Source organism: Brachycentrus maculatus, unplaced genomic scaffold (genome assembly GCF_059751285.1).
Source record: "Brachycentrus maculatus isolate JH-2025_06_01 unplaced genomic scaffold, ASM5975128v1 h1tg000328l, whole genome shotgun sequence".
Classification (NCBI taxonomy): Eukaryota; Metazoa; Arthropoda; class Insecta; order Trichoptera; family Brachycentridae; genus Brachycentrus; species Brachycentrus maculatus.
Window position 1 is genome coordinate 367,177 of NW_028281077.1, and position 19,979 is coordinate 387,155.

Genomic DNA, 19,979 nt, shown 5'->3' on the forward strand with positions numbered 1-19,979 from the left:
TAGAGATTCCGGGTTCGATTCCCAGGTGGGGGGGGAAATTAATATTTATGATTTTGAACTTGATATTTATTTAATATTACCCTGGTATCTAAGCGCAGGGGTGATCACCTTATCTTCATGTAAGTAACGATCAAAATAAACCTGCATCAAGACGATTCAATGCCCTATGCACCATTGAATGCAGAAAATGGTTAGAAAAAGAATAAAAATGTTTGTTTTTTCACTACATTTTGGTTAGTTTAATCCTGAACAGTTTATATTTATTGCTCACTCCTTTCAACAACGTCAAATATCAAAAAACTTGATTTTTCAGGAGATCATTTTGAAAGTTTAAAAATATAATAAAATATATTAAAAATAAATATCAAGCCACTTATTGAACTTTTTACTGTGCAACAGATCTTTTTAGGTAAAACCTGAATGTTGTTTTAGCCATTTGAAAAATATTTAGTTTATTTAAAAAAATAATTAAACAATACCTTTTCTTCAAAATGGAAAAACAACACTTTCTACCCTGTGGCGGATAAATATTAAGTTGTGGCGGATAAATATTAAGTTGGCGGATAAATATTAAGTTGGATAATATGCCGCTTTTGCTGGGATATAGTACATTTTCTGGGCATTCCGAAAACATGCACAATTTAAAATTGAGGTTTTTTCATATGTGACTTTGTTGAAAGGAATGGGCGATATGTCCATAAATATTTCTGCGGAAGACCTAATAAAATACGCAAATTTAAGACAACGGCACACTGATTTGCGACCCAGTAAACTTCATTCGTGTGACAAAGTGCGATTAAGTTTGAAATAGTTTAAGCAGGATTGCAACCATTCCGGCTGGTAAAACCGCCTTCAATCGACAAATACATAAAAAAATGTAATCAAAAACAAATTGGTACCATAAAATAACTGATATTTATTTTTGATGGAATGACGCCGTTCGTGGTGATGCTCAAACGCGGTGCCTTAAAATAGCCAAACGCTGCCTTGTCACGAGAACTCATTGAATTGGTAATGAGGTAGATATCTATCAATATTTTTACTGGCTAGGAAATATAAAAGTACTAAATACAATATGAATTACATCCTATCAAATAGAGGATTCATGCATGTTTTTGTTGGAGCCCACATACGTATGTGCGTCAAACTATTGTTATAGTCAAGGCCCAGTATTCGATAAGTCGCAACTTAATTTTCTCTAAATCCAGGTATTATTAAAGGTTGTTCGTTTTTTTCTTAAAATGTCGTTTTTGTATTTTTTTTTTCTTTATTTAAAATTCTTTTGCATTACATAAATTCAAAAACAAAAAATATTTATAAAAAATAAAAATAAATACAAAAAAAGATCCCACTAAGGCATGGCCTGTGTGTGGGTATACAAAATAAATAGTCATAGTACAGGGTATAAGGGTATAGGTTTCTAAGTATAATTAGTTAATACAAAATACAAAAAACTTAATTTAAATACAAAAAAAAAAATACTTGACTCTCAGTGAGCAATTTTTTATTTTATTTTTTTTTTAATTAAAACTTAAACATAAAAAAGATGACAAAGTAAAAAAGTAAAAAGCTAGCGATCATGTTCTAAATGAAAAAGGAACTTAAATCTGTCTCTTTTATAAATAATCTAAGCAAATTTTTAAATTTACACGAACTTAGGGAATTAACATCTAACAAATAGTCTTTGTGGAATAAGTTGAACAGTTTTGGAGCTATGAAAAATGAGTGTCTTTGCGCAAGTCTGGATTTACAAAAAGGGATTTCTAATAAATTATTAATTCGTTGGCTAGATCTATTATTATTTTTAGGAAATAAATGTTGGCGCAAATAAACATATTTTAGACACTGTTGGCAATAGATTTCTCGTAGCTCCAAAAGTTCGGCTTCCTGAAATAATTGGTTGGAAGGAAAAGTAGAATTTTTTTTAAGCATGATTTTAATTTTTTTGATTGAAAAGAATATATTTATATCAATTACATCAACAAAATTTCTAGACAAAATTTCTTCCAAAAGTCCCCTTAAAGAGGATAGACTGCCAGATGGATGAACGATGGTTGTTTATGACGGGTATATTGTATAATGGACGCCACTGAAACCAATTCGTTACGTAGATTACCATATCCGATAAAGCAATAAATATCAACCGAGTTATCAATGTGAATTATAAATTCCGGATCACATATAAAGCGATAAATCCTTTCCGTTCACCTGATAAAAATTATTGTGACGCCATTTATTTTATTTTACAATCAATACTATTTAATTGTAAACAAAACATGGCTGACTAAGTATTGCGTCCACCGCTTAGTCAATCTGGAATAATAAAAAAATATTTGTATTTTTATTATACTATGTAGTAGGGGAGAGTGCCCATGGATGGGACGTTTTTGATTTTGCTTCTCTAGTTTTTCTCCGTAAAATAAATCATAAAAAGTAAAAGTGGTTTCTCTTTATTCAATCTTTTAGCTACAAATATGCCATACTTTGTTTTCTAAAAAAAATAACCTAACTGCCTGAAAAATCGATTTCAAATAATGTCCTAAAATGTCCCATTCATAAACACCCTCCCATGAGTGGGACACCAGTATATCATGAATGGGACATGAATTAAAATGCAAGATCGATGGAAAAAATATATTTTAATACGTAGACGCATGCAAAAGAAATTTTATTCAACATTTTTGTAACATTTTTGGCAAAAAAAGTACAGATATCTTAATATTCCACAATTTTCACGAGCCACATAATTTACGTTTGAGCCATTGCATAACACTTTATTGGTATTCTCCTTCACATATGTGACACTTATTATCATCCTTTCATTTTGTTTTTGTCAGTGATACACCTTCTATTTCAACTGATTTATCTGAACTGATATCTCTGTTATCACTCATTGAAATCTCTTCTATGAGTTTTTTTAAACTCTTTTAGCGTTAGGCCTATTTTTTGGACTATCTATAGGTTTTCCTTTTCCATTCTTCAATAATTGTATTTTCAAAAACTTGTCCTTTTCTGGAGTGTCAGATTATACTTGATTTCCCCTTTCTAATCTTTTTCTGTACTGTAGAACATATTCTTCCAGCTGAATTTAAATACGTGGAAAGCTTTTCTTCTTGCTTCAGAGTAAACTAACTAAAAAAACTAACGAACCATCACGCCGCTTCCCCGCAGTGATAAACAGAAAGAATAGAACGCCACACCACTCTGTCTTTGCAAACATTCTTCCCCTCTTCCACGTTCATGCATCTCCTCATACATACCCGCTGATTATTACGACTCCTAACCTGACTACTTTTAAGTATTTGGCATTCCTGATCGTGCCATGTTTTTCATTCGCCTCATAAATTTATTTTACCGTCCTTTCCTCACTCATTCGTTCTACATGTCTAAACCATCTCAGCACACCTTTCTTAATTTCATCGATAATGCTTGTCTCAGCTTTGCATTCCTTCCTTATTTCACTATTCGAACATCTATCATACATCGTTTTGTCGCACATTCTTCTGAGAGATCGCATTTTGATTGCATTCAGTCTACTTTTATCCTTCTTTTGCCAATTCTTTTGCCAACTCCATGTTTCACTTCCACACATTAGAGTTAGAACCAGGACTCCGTTGTGCCCTGCCAGTTTAGCTTCCGCTGATAGGCTCTGTTATTCCTATGCTAGGTGTATGTAAAAATATCTAACTACTAGAATCGGCCTTTACTTGTTTAAGATCAGACATCAGCCTTTACTTGTTTAACATGTCTATAAAGAGAAGATTTTCCTATTGCATATGTCTTTGCAACCAACCTAATATTTTGCCTTTTATTTAAAACCTCTTCTACAGCAGCTTCAATTTGAACGTTGGTTATGCGTGTTCTTGGCATTATAACCTAAAAACAATATAATGTTTACAATACGTGTAATACAAACGAGTACAAACGATTTTTAATGTAAATAAAAAGTATTCGTCACGAATGGGACAATTTTTCCTTTGAGTGGGACCGTCCCATTCATGATCACTGGACGCGTCCCATTCAAGGAAATGCGTGATTTTTAGAAAAATAGATAAATCGATACATTTATACTAAAGTAAATTTGATGAAACTTACTTTATAATATACGAAGAGAACTGACTTAAATAATTGTATATATCAATTGGAGCACTTATCATAACTTATATGTGCAAACATAATCAAATTACAGTATATAATTTACTTTTAGACGCAAAAAAATTGTAACACGTCTTACTCGCTTCACTGTCAGTCGAGAACTGTGGTTTGAGGATTAATCTGTCTAATATCGTAACGTTAATGTTGGGTATTTTTTTTTTTTTTTTTTTACAATAGTTTGGGCTGGAGGACGATTGTCCCATTCATCCTCTGTCCCACTCATGGGCACTCTCCCCTACCACGATTTTTCGTTTAAAAAATCATAAATAAGTAGACCGGTCCATTTTCTTTCGTTAACACCCAGATCATTGCATTGGTCACCACTTTAGATCGACGGGGTGTTGAATATACAAATCATAAGTCGCACGCACTAGATTCTTTAAAGAGAAATGCAACGTTTTCGGTGAGAAACTGTACACCATGTTCTCTTTGTGTGTAGCATTCACGCGCTGGTAATTCATATTTATACTCAATATATTTGTATATCAAAGCTAAGTTTATACAAATTATACTTTCATTTATAAAACATTTGCTGTCACGATCACATCAACCCACATTTGTGAACAAGTTGACATAAAAAATAATTCTTAGTTTTTGTTTTGCTTAGTAAGTATCACTATTTCTTAAAATCTATTGTGACACGTCTTACGGTGCATTCCGCATCATTTTGCATCATTTCAAACACCGTAATACGGTGTTTGAAAACAAAATACAACATACGATATTCGAAACGATGCGGAATGCATCGAAACACGTGTCATAATGGATTTGAAGAAATAGTGGTATTTACTGAGTAAAACTTAAATTTAAAAATGAATTGATTTTACCGCAAAGTGACATCCGAGTCAATGAAATATTGTGTTAAGACTGTAAGAGACTTTAAATTACATCGCCATATAAATAATGATAAAATAAGACTGCCATTTTTTAATAAAACAGAGTCGCAAAATAGTTTAATGTATAAGGGTTTGAAGATGTATGATGAGATGCCTGAATGCATGAGTAATGAAAAGAGTCTGAAAGATTTTTTTTAAATATTTTGTTTACTGTAAGAAGATGTAAATATACATATGATGTAAATTAAGTGTAAAATATAGTTTTTATTAAATTTTATATAAGCTAACTAAAGAAATTTTAAAAAATTAAAAAATGTGCGTCTAAGCGAGTTCACCACCTGGGGAAATGTATGGATGCGCCTGGCGCGTACGCTTTACCCAACGTGTGAATAATAAACCTAATATGTTTACCTCTTTACAGATGTTCCAGTTTGCAAGGACTCCAGCGAGCAGCTGTTCGGCGCCCTGAAGCACGAGACGGTGGCACTGCGCTGCGAGGTGGACGCGAACCCTCCGCTCGTCAGCTTCCACTGGACCTTCAATAACTCGGGCGAGCAGACGGAGGTGCCCCCGCGGCTCTACAGCGGCGAGGGGCTGGTCTCCAGGCTCAACTACACCCCCACCGGGGACATGGACTACGGCACCCTGGCCTGCTGGGGCATGAACGCCGTCGGGCACCAGAGGTCGCCGTGCCTCTACCAACTTGTGGCTGCAGGTAAGGAATATGATAATATTGTGATCATGTAAATCAAGGATAGCCAACCAGCGGCCCGCGGGCCGCATGCGGCCCGCCGGGTGTCTACTTGCGGCCCGCGGAGCATTTCGCATATTTTTTCTTTAAGTGTACTTTAAACCACCAAAAGAACATTCCACCGTACGTAGTTCATATCATATCCCAAATATGGAAGTATTTCACTGTCGTGACAATTTCAAGACCCATATAATGGCCAAGTAGTAAAGACGTTGGACCAAAGAAGAGAAGAGTAACAGAAGAACTGAGAAATTTTCTGAATATTTTTTGTATTGCCTAACTCTAGTTTAATAAATATGTTTCATTCTCGTTTTCGTTGAAACTTCAAAAAAAAAACATTTAAAAAAATATAAATAATAAAAAAAATTAAAAATAAATTAAAATAAAAATAAATATATATATATATATATATATATATATATATATATATATATATATATATATATATATATATATATATATATATATATATATATATATATATATATTATATATATATATATATATATATATATATATATATATATATATATATATATATATATATATATATATATATATATATATATATATATATATATATATATATATATATATATATATATATATTTATATATATATATATATATATATATATATATATATATATATATATATATATATTTATATGTTTATATGTTTACTTTGAATAATAGAAGAAATTTTGTTTTGCGGCCCGGTGTAAAATGTCATTTCTCAAATCTGGCCCGGCTGCTGAAAAGGTTGGCCACCCATGATGTATATCATAGAATCCAAGATTCGGACTTAACATACAATTGAAAAATTTTCTGCTTAATAAAAACCTTATTTCATCTCACAATAGATGTCTCCAGTGAAGTTATTCAATTCAATATTCATACTAGTGATTCAAGCACAATGTTTCGAAATTGGATCATATATATGGAACTTCCAAGAATTTGAGTAGTGTGGGCGAGTGTTTTTACTAGAATTTTCACTCATGAACTACATAAAATTATAGTAACTTTAAACATAAAGAGTAAATCCACTCACGAGTAGGCTATAAAACTTATAAAGTTGAAGCCTAAGGAGGGACATGATAAACGGTGTTGCATAAGCCGTAGCTAGATTTCAGAGTCACTTGGACGTTAGGTAATTCAAAAATTGAGTAGTGTGGTTGTCATCATGGGTAGAATTGGTGAATGTTACACATATGTAAAGTGATCACTTAAACTAGCCTATGATGGTCGTAAGCACCGTAAATGCCCAGACTTCCATACTCTTCTTTATCTATGTTGAGTTGTTAAAAAAAAATTTATAATAATAACATCATATAAACCAGTGAATGGCAGGTCTGTAGCCCTATTTAGCACATTGCAGAAGCCCGGGTGAGGACCTATCCGAAATCGGATCCGTGATAGTTCATAAGGAACTGTCACGAGAGGTGATATCATACATGATTAAAATAGTGAAGGACATTGGTACCATAAACCAAGCTAGGATACAAAACGCCGAACCCTCTTCTAATGTAACAGAAGGCCTGTTGATGACAGTCAACACTTCGGCATCTCCTGAGGAGTTTTACATGATTTTCTCCCAGCAATGAGCAAATGCTAGAAATTCCTAACTGGCCCACACTGTTCAACCTTCCTGTTCCCAACACAGATTACAATAAAACATGGTTTTAACTATGTAGAAGAAACAACGGTCCAATCAATCTATAAATCATGTACATAATAAGCAAGGCAAGTAATAAATGCAACTCCCATCTAAAAAAAATCCCTTTCAATACCCATATTTCCATGTTCCTATCTCTATTAGTCTTCATATCAACTTCTCACCTTCTTTATTTATGTTGGCAATGTTCAAAAAGTGTATAAATGATTGGTAAGAAGTATATCGCTTCAAATGGAATCTATTTTAACACATTGACTGCCAGTGTCAGCCTCCAGTTGCCGACACAAAGCATTTCAATTGCGTCTCATCAGCCACCGGAGGCTGACACTGACAATCAAAATGTAAAAGAATACCTTACAAACTTGGGACGAATAACTGTTCTTATTTTATCACTCTAATTATGGTCACAACAGCAATGTTTAAACAATTTTTGTTCATGTTTCAGGGCGACCTTTTCCCTTATCCAACTGCACCGTAGCCAACCAGAGTGCTGATGGTCTGCGAGTGGAATGTCTGGAAGGATTTGATGGAGGGCTTCCTCAATCCTTCCTCATGGAACTTCTCGAACTTCCTGGACTCAAGGTAATCTTTACATTTTATAAATAAAATCTCCCTTTAACCTTTTCCCCTCTGATCATTTTTTCTCATAACTGATCAGCTACTCTGATCAAAAAATGTTACGTTTCTCTTCCATTAAAATAAATATTTTGGTTCCCTAATTTTGGGACACTCTGTCTTGCAATTCGTAAGACCATTCGTTTTTGTAACTGAACTTGAAAGTTTAACATTCATCGTTTTCCATGGCGGATTAACTGTAAAATATTTATTATAAACACATAAAATGCAATTTCTGTTATTTTAAGTACTCACAAAATTTTTAAATATAATAGCTCCACAAAACGAAAAAATATGGTCACAAAAAGTGGGAGTATCCTTGGAGAACCGTCATAAATGAAGGATAATGACTGACTGTCCCAAAAAATATTACCGTATGACAAATATTCTATCACCCAAAATGATAATCTATTTTTCCTAGATTATATCTAAGTAATGGAAAGTTTTATTGAAGAAATCTTGGTTAATTCAATATGTTGCGATGATTAACCGCATTTATCTAAAATATTTTTTGCTAGAATATACTTGGGTGATAGAGAAATCAATGATTAAACTTATACCTGAGCCGGGTCAGACATTGTGGCCCACGGAGCCACCTACTAGAATCATACGGGCCAGAATGTCTGACCTACAGAGTGGTAAGAGTTAATACTGCATGTATTAACATTGCTGAATAAATGTACACAAATCTTTTGATTGGTTAGTTAAATAATTTGTCCTTTTTCAGACTTCTCCTTATTCATCATTCTATTCATCCAAAGTTTATCTTTACCATTTCCAATTTTTTTCATCAAAAAGTTCACAAGATTTTTCTATTTTCTTCTCACATTGTCAATTGTTCCTTTGTATTATCCAGCTCCGTTACAACGTGAGCAGCCCGCGAGCTCCTCCCTCCTTTGAGATCGAAGGTCTGGAGCCAGGTGCTAGTTACAGGCTGAACATGTACGCAGTAAATGGCAAGGGGAGAAGTGATCCAGCCACCATTGAAACTGTTGTGTTCAAAGGACAAGCTAAATTTGTTGGTAAGTGATTCATATGATTATAATAAGCTTATTTTTAGATCAAGTAAGTACTTACCAATGTATTTGAACGCATATTGATAATTTTATTAAAGTTCCTATCACTTCCCCGCACATCAAGAATCTATAAAGAATTCTTGATCCTTGTTTTGAGGATAATTGGTGGTGAAAAATACCCCTTTAGTTCATGATCTTATGTTCACATGTATAGAACGGGGACCAAAGTATTTTTGTCATTATCATCTCTCATTAGAGTAAAAAAAATTACAAATAATAATACCTGTTTTATTTGTAAGTTTTTACTCCACTTTAAAGATATTACCAACACATCATAGCAGGCACAGTGGTGTATTTGGGTAGATGCAAACCGGTATCGCAGGTTCTTTTCTTTCCAATTTTAAAATGAATTTGAGAAATATTGATTTTCACACGGTCTGGATGTTTTACATTGGAGAACATTTTTCATGTCTATCTTATTTATCCTTACTATGCTAACTTCGGACAAACCTCTAAAAAGAGAAGACTTTATATTAGAAAATATGCAGTTAGCAAAACAGTTAGCAAAGACTTTTATCTGATACAAAGTGATACTTGAGTACTTTATTAGATAGTGCAATAAATTATATTAAAAGTGCTTGTGGTGTGCACAGCTGTGAATGTTAGAATCTAGCATTTAGAGAGTCCAGCAGGTACCTATTTATCATTTATGGTCACGGTGACGGGTGATATAGTCACAAAGCATATTCCAGTACTCTACAATGATCTCAGCTACCACCGCGACTGGAAATGTTACATGAGTATACCATACACAAGTACCAATAGTTTTGATCGTCAGAATGATTTTTAATGATTATACCACCACTTAAGCAAAACCTTAAAAACCCTTTTTTGGTATCAAGTATGTCTATGCTTTCTAGTATTTGCCTATTATATGTGTGAAAATTTGTGTTATTTTAGGAGGTGGTGGAAGCATCCCACTGAGCCCCGTATTGGCGGGCCTGATGGTGACAGCTGCTCTTCTAGCCGCCGTGGTGTGTGTAGTCCTCGCAGCTCTTTATAGAAGACACGGGTCTGCAGCAGCACCACTTCCCGCCAAACATGCTCCTCTAAGGTAACAATTTAAAAAAAAACTTTTTAATACTTTATTTCTTGCCATAATAATTTGTATTAATCGGGGCTGGGGAATCTAGATGTTTACAAAATAAAGTAGCATAGCAACGAACCAAATGAATAGACCATAATTTAAAACACCCAGGCCTGCTTCTTCCGATTACGGAGAACATGTCGCTCACTCCTTTCAAGAACGTCATAAATCAAAAAACTTGATTTTTCAGGAGAACGTTTTCAAACTTTAAAAATATAATACAATGTTTTAAAAATAAATACCAAGCCACTAATTAAACTTTTTATTGTGTAACGGATCTTTTTAGGTAAAATCTGAAGGTTTTTTCTCCATTTGAAAAATATTTAGTAAATTTAAAAAAATAATTAAACATTACCTTTTCTTCAAAATGCAAAAACAACATTTTCTGCCCTGTAGCGGGTAAATATTAAGTTAAAAATATGCCTCTTTTGCTGGGATATAGTACATTTTCTGGGCATTCCGAAAACATGCACAACTGAAAATGGACGATTTTTGATTTATGACGTTCTTGAAAGGAGTGAGCGATGTGCGAAGGCACAAACTACAGAGGACAACTCTGCTTAACCTACATGGACCAAATTCTACAAATCTCCTACGTGCACTAACCGAATCGAAGAGACATGCGGAGGATACAAACAGGTGGGGACTGATTATCAAAGAACCAAATCAATCATCACAAAGATTGTAACCCACAAAGAAAACAGTAGGTACCTTCTAGAGCTCAATAGCTACCACTTAGAATCACACAACCAAAAAAACATTATTATTTCTTCATAGCAACCACTAATTTACAAATGTGTATTTTAAAATCAATCAAAAATGTATGTAAATGTGAAATTTAAAGACACAACAATATGTCAAAAGGATTCTGTTGACAACATCGCAACTCTGGAAGATATAGATGAATTTGTAATAAATTACGAAGAAAAGAAAGACAAGGTTTTTCTGGTCAACACAAATTGTAATGTTGGTCTGTTTGTGGATTATGTCAGAGACCAATGTCAACTATCACAAAAAGTCATTTTTTTTCTCTGTGAAGAAGAATCTGGTGAACAGAAAAATTTATTTGGCGTACCGCTGTGGACATTGACATCAGAGCTCTTAGAACCCCTTAAAACGTACAATCTTATTATTCCAACCGCATCTTGATTTATCTCCATATGTTTGAATTTACTTACTATCATCCCGATTATAGTATTTTATAATTTTACTGAAAATAAATAATGATATTTTTTTATTGTATCATTTTTCTGACCAAAAATTAGTAAATAATAATATTTAAATATTTTATGTATTTTATGATTGAGTGTAGAGCAAAACGTTGTATGATCTAAAGAAATAATGCAAGGCTCAGATAAGCATTATCAATAAAATTAAGAAAGGTTTGTTGCTATGGTTTGGACATGTAAATTGAGTGAGTGAAGAATGAATAGTAAAACAAATTTGAGGCAAATGCGGTTGGAAATAAAAGCAGAGGAAGGCCGTGGAAAACTTAGTATCAAGTATATCTAAGACTTAAAAGTGGTCAGGTCAAGAGCCGGAATAATCGGCGGGTATATATGAGGAGATGCATGAATGTGGAAGGGGAGAAGATTGTTTGCAAAGACAAATTGGTGTGGCGTTCTATTGTCTCTGCATACCCCTGCGAGGAAGTGGCATGATCAGTGTTTCTTACCTGGTCTCGCAATGTGTTACCGGTTATAGAGAGAGCTCTCATCTCAAAGGTTTGAAGTCGAGATTTTGTTCCAGAAATATCTGCCCTAGCCTCAATTCCGTAAGTGGCTATTGGTCAAACACATGTTTTGTATATCTTCATTTTACTCAGTATGTAAAATTCAATCAATCGAAATGACCTTTTGTAAAAAAAAATTCTATATTACAGATCTCTGGATGGACTCCATCGATCAGGAGAAAGTCTCTGTACAGAGAGTTTAGGAGCGCCCGGATTGGGGGGCATGCACCCCTCTCCGCGTCCTCCATCCCCCTTGGACTACCCCTCTTGTGTTGCCGCAGGGGCTCTGCCCCTCCTACACCCTTCTAATACCGTTACAGATAACAACGAAGACACAGATCCTGATATTATACCTAATCAATATGGTAAGTCACCTGTTTTATTTTATTAAGAAAATACTAGGTACTGATCTCAACCCCGGATGTGGCCTGGGCTAGAATTACATAGGCGCTATCTATATACATATAAGTGAAGTAAAATTTACCTGACATTACATATCGACAAACAGTTTCAAAATGCCGAATTTAAATTTAAATTTATCTACATTTTTATACATAATACACCATTGAAATTTCATATTCATGATAACTGTTAAGCACATAAAATCCTAACAGGTATCATTAAAACCATGTGCTCCACCTATCGAACAAATATAGATTGGTTATAAGTATATATCTCACATCTTTTGAAAAATCAATGCCTTTTGGATAAACATCTGTTTATAAGAAATAAACATAAGTTATGTTTAATAATTCCTTTTCTCTACAGTTGAATGTAATATAAGGCAACAACAAAAAGTTTCAATATTGACAAAAAAACATTTATCAATGCAGGGATTAGCAATGGCCTCTGTTTACCTACCTAGCGCCATACCTTATAAGTAACCAACCCAACCTCACTTTACCTTATGTCGCTCACTCCTTTCAAGAACGTCATAAATCAAAAATTGACAATTTTCAGTTGTGCATGTTTTCGGAATGCCTAGAAAATGTACTATATCCTAGAAAAAGAGCCATATTTTTAACATAATATTTACCCGCTGTGGGGCAGAAAATGTTGTTTTTGCATTTTGAAGAAAAGGTATTGAATTATATTTTTTTTAGTACACTAAATATTTTTCAAATGGAGAAAATACCTTCAGGTTTTACCTAGAAAGATCTGTTGCACAGTAAAAAGTTCAATAAGTGGCTTGATATTTATTTTTAATACATTGTGTTATATTTTTAATCTTTAAAAACGTTCTCCTGAAAAATCAAGTTTTTTTTTATTTATGACGTTCTTGAAAGGAGTGAGCGATGTATGAAATACATCATAAAAAATTATTAATATCTATAATACCATTATAATAATTTATTATTAACAGAGTTTATTCTTTTGTTTCTAGAAAGGAGGCCCGTTTCCAAGGGCTACATGAGTCTGCAGAGGACTCCTTCACAGCGACTCATCACCAAAGCATGTGGTGAGGAGGAGAGGTCTGATCCTGACGGAGGTGTCTATCAGTTCAAGCCCAAAGATCTAAAGATCACTCCTGCAAATGTATGTACAAATAATAATGCACCTAAAATATATCAACTCTCGTCAAACAACTACTGTACACTTATTATAATGCATTATTCCTTATTTGGCTCAAAAAATTGTGAAAAATCTCATTTAAAAAAATAGTATATTGTGCATATTCACAAATTCCTTTAATATTCTAATATTGTAATGAAAAGTCTATTAAATATATATGTATATAAACTGGTCTCATCTAATCATATTCTCTGTCATATTCTTAATCATCATATTCTCTGGAAAATCACTGGCGCTCATCACCTATGGTGAACGGAATCACCATCTGCCATGTTATCCATGCCTAACGTGACCATTTATTTTTGTCCTCATAACGGGACATCCACCAATTTTTATGTAATAGTATGTATATTCAACAAAACACGTATTTTTTATAGTTTTTATGTATTAATGTATTAATAAAAAGAAAAGGAATGATGTATTAATAAAAAGAAAAGAAAAGGAATGAATTTTAAAGAAAATAAGAGGAATATATAATATAAATATCAAAACTTATGTTGTTCAGGCTATCTTAAAACGGGACGTCCCGTTCAAAACAGGTCATATGGTCACTTTTTCCATATCTATCTGTGCAATATTTTAAGAATTTTCTTTAAAGTATTTGATTCTTTATTTTAAATCAACATACATAAATAATGATTTTTATTAAATTTGGACTGATTTAAAATATTATAATAATATGTACAATATTTATCAGAGATATGTTATTTTTCAATCTATTATTTTATTCAGTAGATTTAATAAGAGAAGTCAGTCTGAGAACTATTACATTAAACTGCGAAAATTCAAAATTTGAATGAGGAGCATTAGAAATCATTTTTCCATGATTACTCGAATGTTGGCATTTAAAAAAAAAAAACACTAAAAAGTACCTAACCAGCTTCGTATTACTCCTGATGAGGCAATATCTCGTATACGTAGTCATCTGATCAGACTTAACATTAAGTGGAGAAAAAAATCTTTATTATAATTCTTAATGAGATTTTGCTTCATCACAAGCAATATCCTGAGTTTTCCGTTATTGAATAATTGATATCTGATTAAATAATTCTAACCTTTCATGATTTTTATAACTCAGTTGTCTATAAATCTTTGTTCTTATTGCTTTTTTCCAGTCATACCATAGCTTGGGACGTGCCCACAAGGGAGTGAATGCTTGCAGCCCCCTGAGTTCGGGAGTCAATGTGACATCCACCTTGACCATGCACCGACTGCGGCCCGAGATAGTCACCACATCTAATAGGATACAGGAGAGCTGCATTTAAAGTAGCTCCAAAATATTAGTTTATTCATTATCATAAACAAAGACTACTAAATAATTACTATCCAAAGTGAAATCAGGCTATGAATTATTCTGTTCTGTAATAAGACTGTGAACAGTATTATTAATTCAACTGGACATGAAGTGAAATTTTAATTAAACTTTAAAATGGCGATGGTACTCTGACTTGAAACTTTATAAATAAATTTAATTTAAATTTCTACTTTTGCAATAGATAGTTACTTATTGTTATGCTAACTCGACACATATTGTATGCTCTAAGCGTGTTAAATTGTATTTTGATTACTTTCCAAAAAAAAATTACGTCAATTATTTGTAGAATAATACTTTTTAAAAATTCAAATACAACATTTTAATTATTACCTTCAAAATCAAGCCCAATTTGTATAAATACTGTACATTAAAAAGAATAAAACAAGGAAGTATTTTCTACAAATCAGGAAATGTCACCGTTATTAATAGTACCTAGTATCCTGTCATAATAAAGTCCCGATAATAATAATAATAAATGAAGTCCTGAATCCTTGCACAAAAAAATTATGTAGTTCTATACTAAAAAAATCAACAAAAAAATTATGTAATCCTATACTAAAAAATCATGTAAACCTGGAAAAAGATTTGAGTGAAATCAACAAAAACAAACATGATCCTGGATAAACCCCAATTTTGAAAATATCCTGACGGGATCTATAAGTTGTATAAGTGTATTGCTAGACACTTTATATGTTGTTTAATACATGGAATATTTTATCATTTAATCTATTATAAATAATTTGTTTGTCAATGTATTGCAAAAGAAATAAGTTTGTTTCAAATCAAATGTTTGATGAATTGTTAAGAAATTTATTTTAATTTGCTGTCGGGTTAGATCAATAATTTGTTTTTATCTGAGATAATTAATTACCAGCGATATTATATTATACTTGGCCAGTGATATTGTTATTTATATGATACTTTAAATGTAAATGAAAAATTATGTAAAGTTCTCTATGTACAATGTATCTTTTTTTTATTGAAGACTATTATTTTCATAGTGAAATAGGTGTTATATGTTTATTTATATTTTTTTGTAAATATGTAATATGTATTATAACTCCATATTATTAATATTATTGTCAATATAATACCAATGAAGTTTTTGAAGCTACATTAAACATCAACATTTTTCGCTTCATTGCCATGTTTTGAACTTTGTTACAAAATGAATGTACATACCGCCAAAAGTTCATTTTTTGAGTATTACATATATTTTAAGTATTTTTCTGTTATAAAACATAGATTTTATGTTCTGTTCACATTTTTGCTGGAGAAGTGTCAATAATATAACTGAACCAAAGCATAATATCTACTCTTGACCTATATGAGTAATTACTAACACTGCTCTATAATTAAGATGAAGATTTTAATTTTAACAAAAATCTCTGGTTCATTAGGCTATCATAAACATGGCTCTAAAGCAATGATACTCAACCCTTTTTTTCTTCGGGCCGCATACATATATTTGTAAAGCTACGCGGGCCGCAACACTATACTGGTATGACAAAAAATATCATGAAACCCACCACCCCCGTTTTTTTGGAAAACCATTTGAGATTTATAAAAATATGACCAAAACAGAATAATAATAACGCGCATATTTGTCTGTCAAATATTTGTTTTTTGGGAATAAATCTAGCGTGTGCAGTAGCAACACTCTTATACCAGATCTGATGTTGACACGACAACGACCATCCTCTTCGGGTTTCCGTGTCTGTACGTCACAGTCGAAATAAATCTCAAGATATACGCTTCTATATTTATAGAATGCCAGCCTTTGTAAATCATGTTCCTGATAATAAATGTGTTAGGGGCCGCACAAAAAAGCTTGGCAGGCCGCATGCGGCCCGCGGGCCGCAGGTTGAGTATGGCTGCTCTAAAGTGTATTAGTACAGAAATCATAGACCTTTTTCATAAAATTTTCGATTTATTATAGCTTGTGCCGACTACCATTTTTCATAACCCACATCTTTTATTATTTTACATGACATTAATTCATTAAAATTAATAATTGTGATTCTAGCCCATTTATTTTAATCCTTTTTATAATATTTTGAGAACTTAAATATTTTCCATGTTCCCTAAACCATTCCGTCCTGAGGCTACATACATTTATTGCTATGTGTAATTTCAAAACTTCTATCAAGAAAAAAAAAAATATTTTTAATGATAAAACAAATATGTTTCAGTACTAATAATACAGAATATATCAACTAATCCCTAAATTAAAGCACCTAAAATCATGGAGCCTTGCGCCACCAAATGTGCATTCTGTACTATTAAAAATGAACCATATAGCGCTGGACGATTGTAAGAATGAAACCTCTTCAAAAGTGTATTTTGAGACATTGAGAAGATTATTATATGTTTTATGAGCAGTGAAATATAAAAATGTATTTTATTTTGCTTGTCAATAAATACAGGTTGAAATATAACTAAAAATTGAGCAATAATCAAACTTATAATTTTGGTTATACTTGTCTTAAACATATATCCGTATATTAGTTTAATTTCATACAATGTCTGTGAGCCTAAGCGGCTCATTATTAGATATAGGTATCAAATTGTGGCAGAGTGGGTTCGAACCGAGAATTCTAACTCGAGAGTCCGCGACACTAACCACGGGACCACAACCCAGTATATGCTGTCTTTATAAAACCCCTATCCTATAATGCTCATGAATTTTCTTCGCAAATCCATTTAAATATACTCTATATAGTTCTAATACATAATTTCAGACTTTTTCTTTCACATATCTCTAATGTATGACAGTTTACTGATATAATTTTGCCGCTATATTTGCTCAACTGGTTGGTTGGAAGATATTGCTTTATAGCAATAAGCCCGCCAATGTACACACATATTGTACAAAAAGTTCAAATAAAAATAATAAAAAATAATGCAGTCAGTAGTGCAGTGGCAGGACATTCAAAGATCCTTGGTTCAGGTCCCAATGTATTAGTGACAGTTACTTTTTTGAGATATAATTATATCATTTTAATATTTTCCTCCATTAATAATTTATTATACATAAAATATTTTGCATTTTTAACCATTAGCAGATGAACACATAAAAACACAATTAAAGTGCTAACGAAACCTACTAAAAAAATAATGTTAGGAGTTAGGCCGCCTTCTATGGTCATGGTGAAGGATTTATGTATCCAATACGATAATGATAGTCGGTATAGTTTAATCAATTATACAATACAGTTAATGAAGAGATTACATTCGATGGGGAATTGTTAATTCCTCGATTGAGGTAACAAATTGATTGATTCAACCTGTAGGGCAGAGGATGCGACATAGAAATTTTCTAATTTGAGTTTTGGAATAAGCGGTTACGTTTTCAGAGATGTAATAATTTTTCATGTTGTTGTAATCATTTCATTTTTTAGAATATTTTTATAATTATCTATTTCAATATCATATCTTTTTCCAAATTTATATGATGGGCAAAAGAAAAATTCAAAAAGTCTTTTTATCAATGTAAAAATTGTTATTTAGGTTGAAAGAAGTCTCACTCTTGCAATATTCCAGCAATATGTCCTAATGGACAGTAAACCAGCATATTTATTATAGAATTTAGATCCAAACCTAATTAATTACCCTTTGATTTAAATATCCAAAGGTAATTAGGTCATGTTAATTTTGTATACCTCAAATTAGCCCTTTTAGGGTTTGATTAAAAAATCCCATGTAATCTGCAGATTTTTAATTTTACAAAGCATTTTTGAGAAAAAAATATTAAAACATTGATCCTTTTTTTTAAGCTGTAATTTAGTTTAAGTTAAGATAATATTATATAAATGTACATACATTTTTATACTTTTATAAAAAAAAACATATTTGAGAAACCCAAAAATATTGCTGATGTACATTTTATTTCATACTTTTCACTATTATTTTATAAAAAAAGGCAGTAAACATCTTGTAAAATTATTACAAGATTTTACGACTTGTTCAAACAACTTGTCTTTTTTATGTAGTATTTGACGCTTGTCTTTTTTTATGTAGAATTTGAAATTTTATTTTTGCTGTATAAAATAAACTACTGTGCATTGATTATTTTCAAACAAAGGAATTTTGTATATTCATGTATATAATCTGTAAAATTTAGTCAAGAACTTTGCTGAGTGTTGCGAATTTTAATATAATATGATCCCTCGAATTAAATAAAATATGTAAATATGTTATATCAAAATACATTTGTGGCGCTGAAATAATGATTATTATTTAATATGACAATTGTACATACTTATGTTATTTTATAAACCAAATAATTACTCACAAAGCTCCAAAGGAAGGCTCATAAAATGTTGTAAAGATTATCATTATTCTCTGTCAGCCTAATATGTACATACAAAAATATTATATAAATTAAATACATTCTTACTAAGTGTTTTGATTAAATAAACAAGTAAATTATTATTTGATTTTATTTATAGCTGTTCTTTATGGTACATAATTTTCTTATAGGATGCGTATTGTAATGTTTCAATAATAGCTAAAATATATATTTACTATAATAAGCATTGAATAGTTTGAGATATTTAATTAAAAAACAATGTGTTGTATATACCTATAACATGATAGTTTTAATTTTAACTGTGATGATGTATTGATATTTCTATAACTTGAAATTATGAATGTATAATAATAATAAAAAGATTCAACATCATTCGGAATAGTTGTTTTATTTTCCTCACTTGTTTTTTACCATAATATTTACTTCAAGCTCAAGACTTCACCACTGTTTCAATATATTGATTAGGATAGTAAATATTGTTTTCAATGTTCTTTTCCTGACAATACATGATTAATAACTAATTGATTAAATTATTATAAGTAATTTAAATTCATAATTCATTCCTATTTTCCTGCATAAGCACAAGTTTAAAGCATTTTTTTGCAATTATTGCCAAAGACTAACTAATTTGTATAATTATTGATTTGATTTCATTTGAAATGCATAGAAAAATGTAGAAAAATAATTAAAATTTTATTTTAAATTGATGTCATAATTATTTTTGAAAAAAAAAATTGTTGTGAATACTCGATATACGAGTATATTTCATAAATTGAAGTGAATTGCAATATGAATAAATATATAATTACCTACAATATTATTATGAAGAATATTGCAGTAAAAATATATTATAA

At 31.6% G+C, this 19,979-nt stretch overlaps 1 protein-coding gene across 1 annotated transcript in view; it reads left to right on the forward strand.

The window, feature by feature from the left end:
• Positions 1 to 15,422, forward strand: part of side-IV (sidestep IV transmembrane protein) — a 249,963-nt gene extending 234,541 nt beyond the window's left edge. The window contains exons 10-16 of the mRNA XM_088268766.1: positions 5,413 to 5,706; positions 7,862 to 7,998; positions 8,888 to 9,053; positions 10,008 to 10,161; positions 12,077 to 12,291; positions 13,311 to 13,462; positions 14,614 to 15,422. Of these exons, the coding sequence (XP_088124892.1) occupies positions 5,413 to 5,706; positions 7,862 to 7,998; positions 8,888 to 9,053; positions 10,008 to 10,161; positions 12,077 to 12,291; positions 13,311 to 13,462; positions 14,614 to 14,763 (1,268 nt within the window). The 3' untranslated portion in view covers positions 14,764 to 15,422. The remainder of the gene's footprint in view (positions 1 to 5,412; positions 5,707 to 7,861; positions 7,999 to 8,887; positions 9,054 to 10,007; positions 10,162 to 12,076; positions 12,292 to 13,310; positions 13,463 to 14,613) is intronic.
• The last annotated feature ends 4,557 nt before the right edge of the window (positions 15,423 to 19,979 follow it).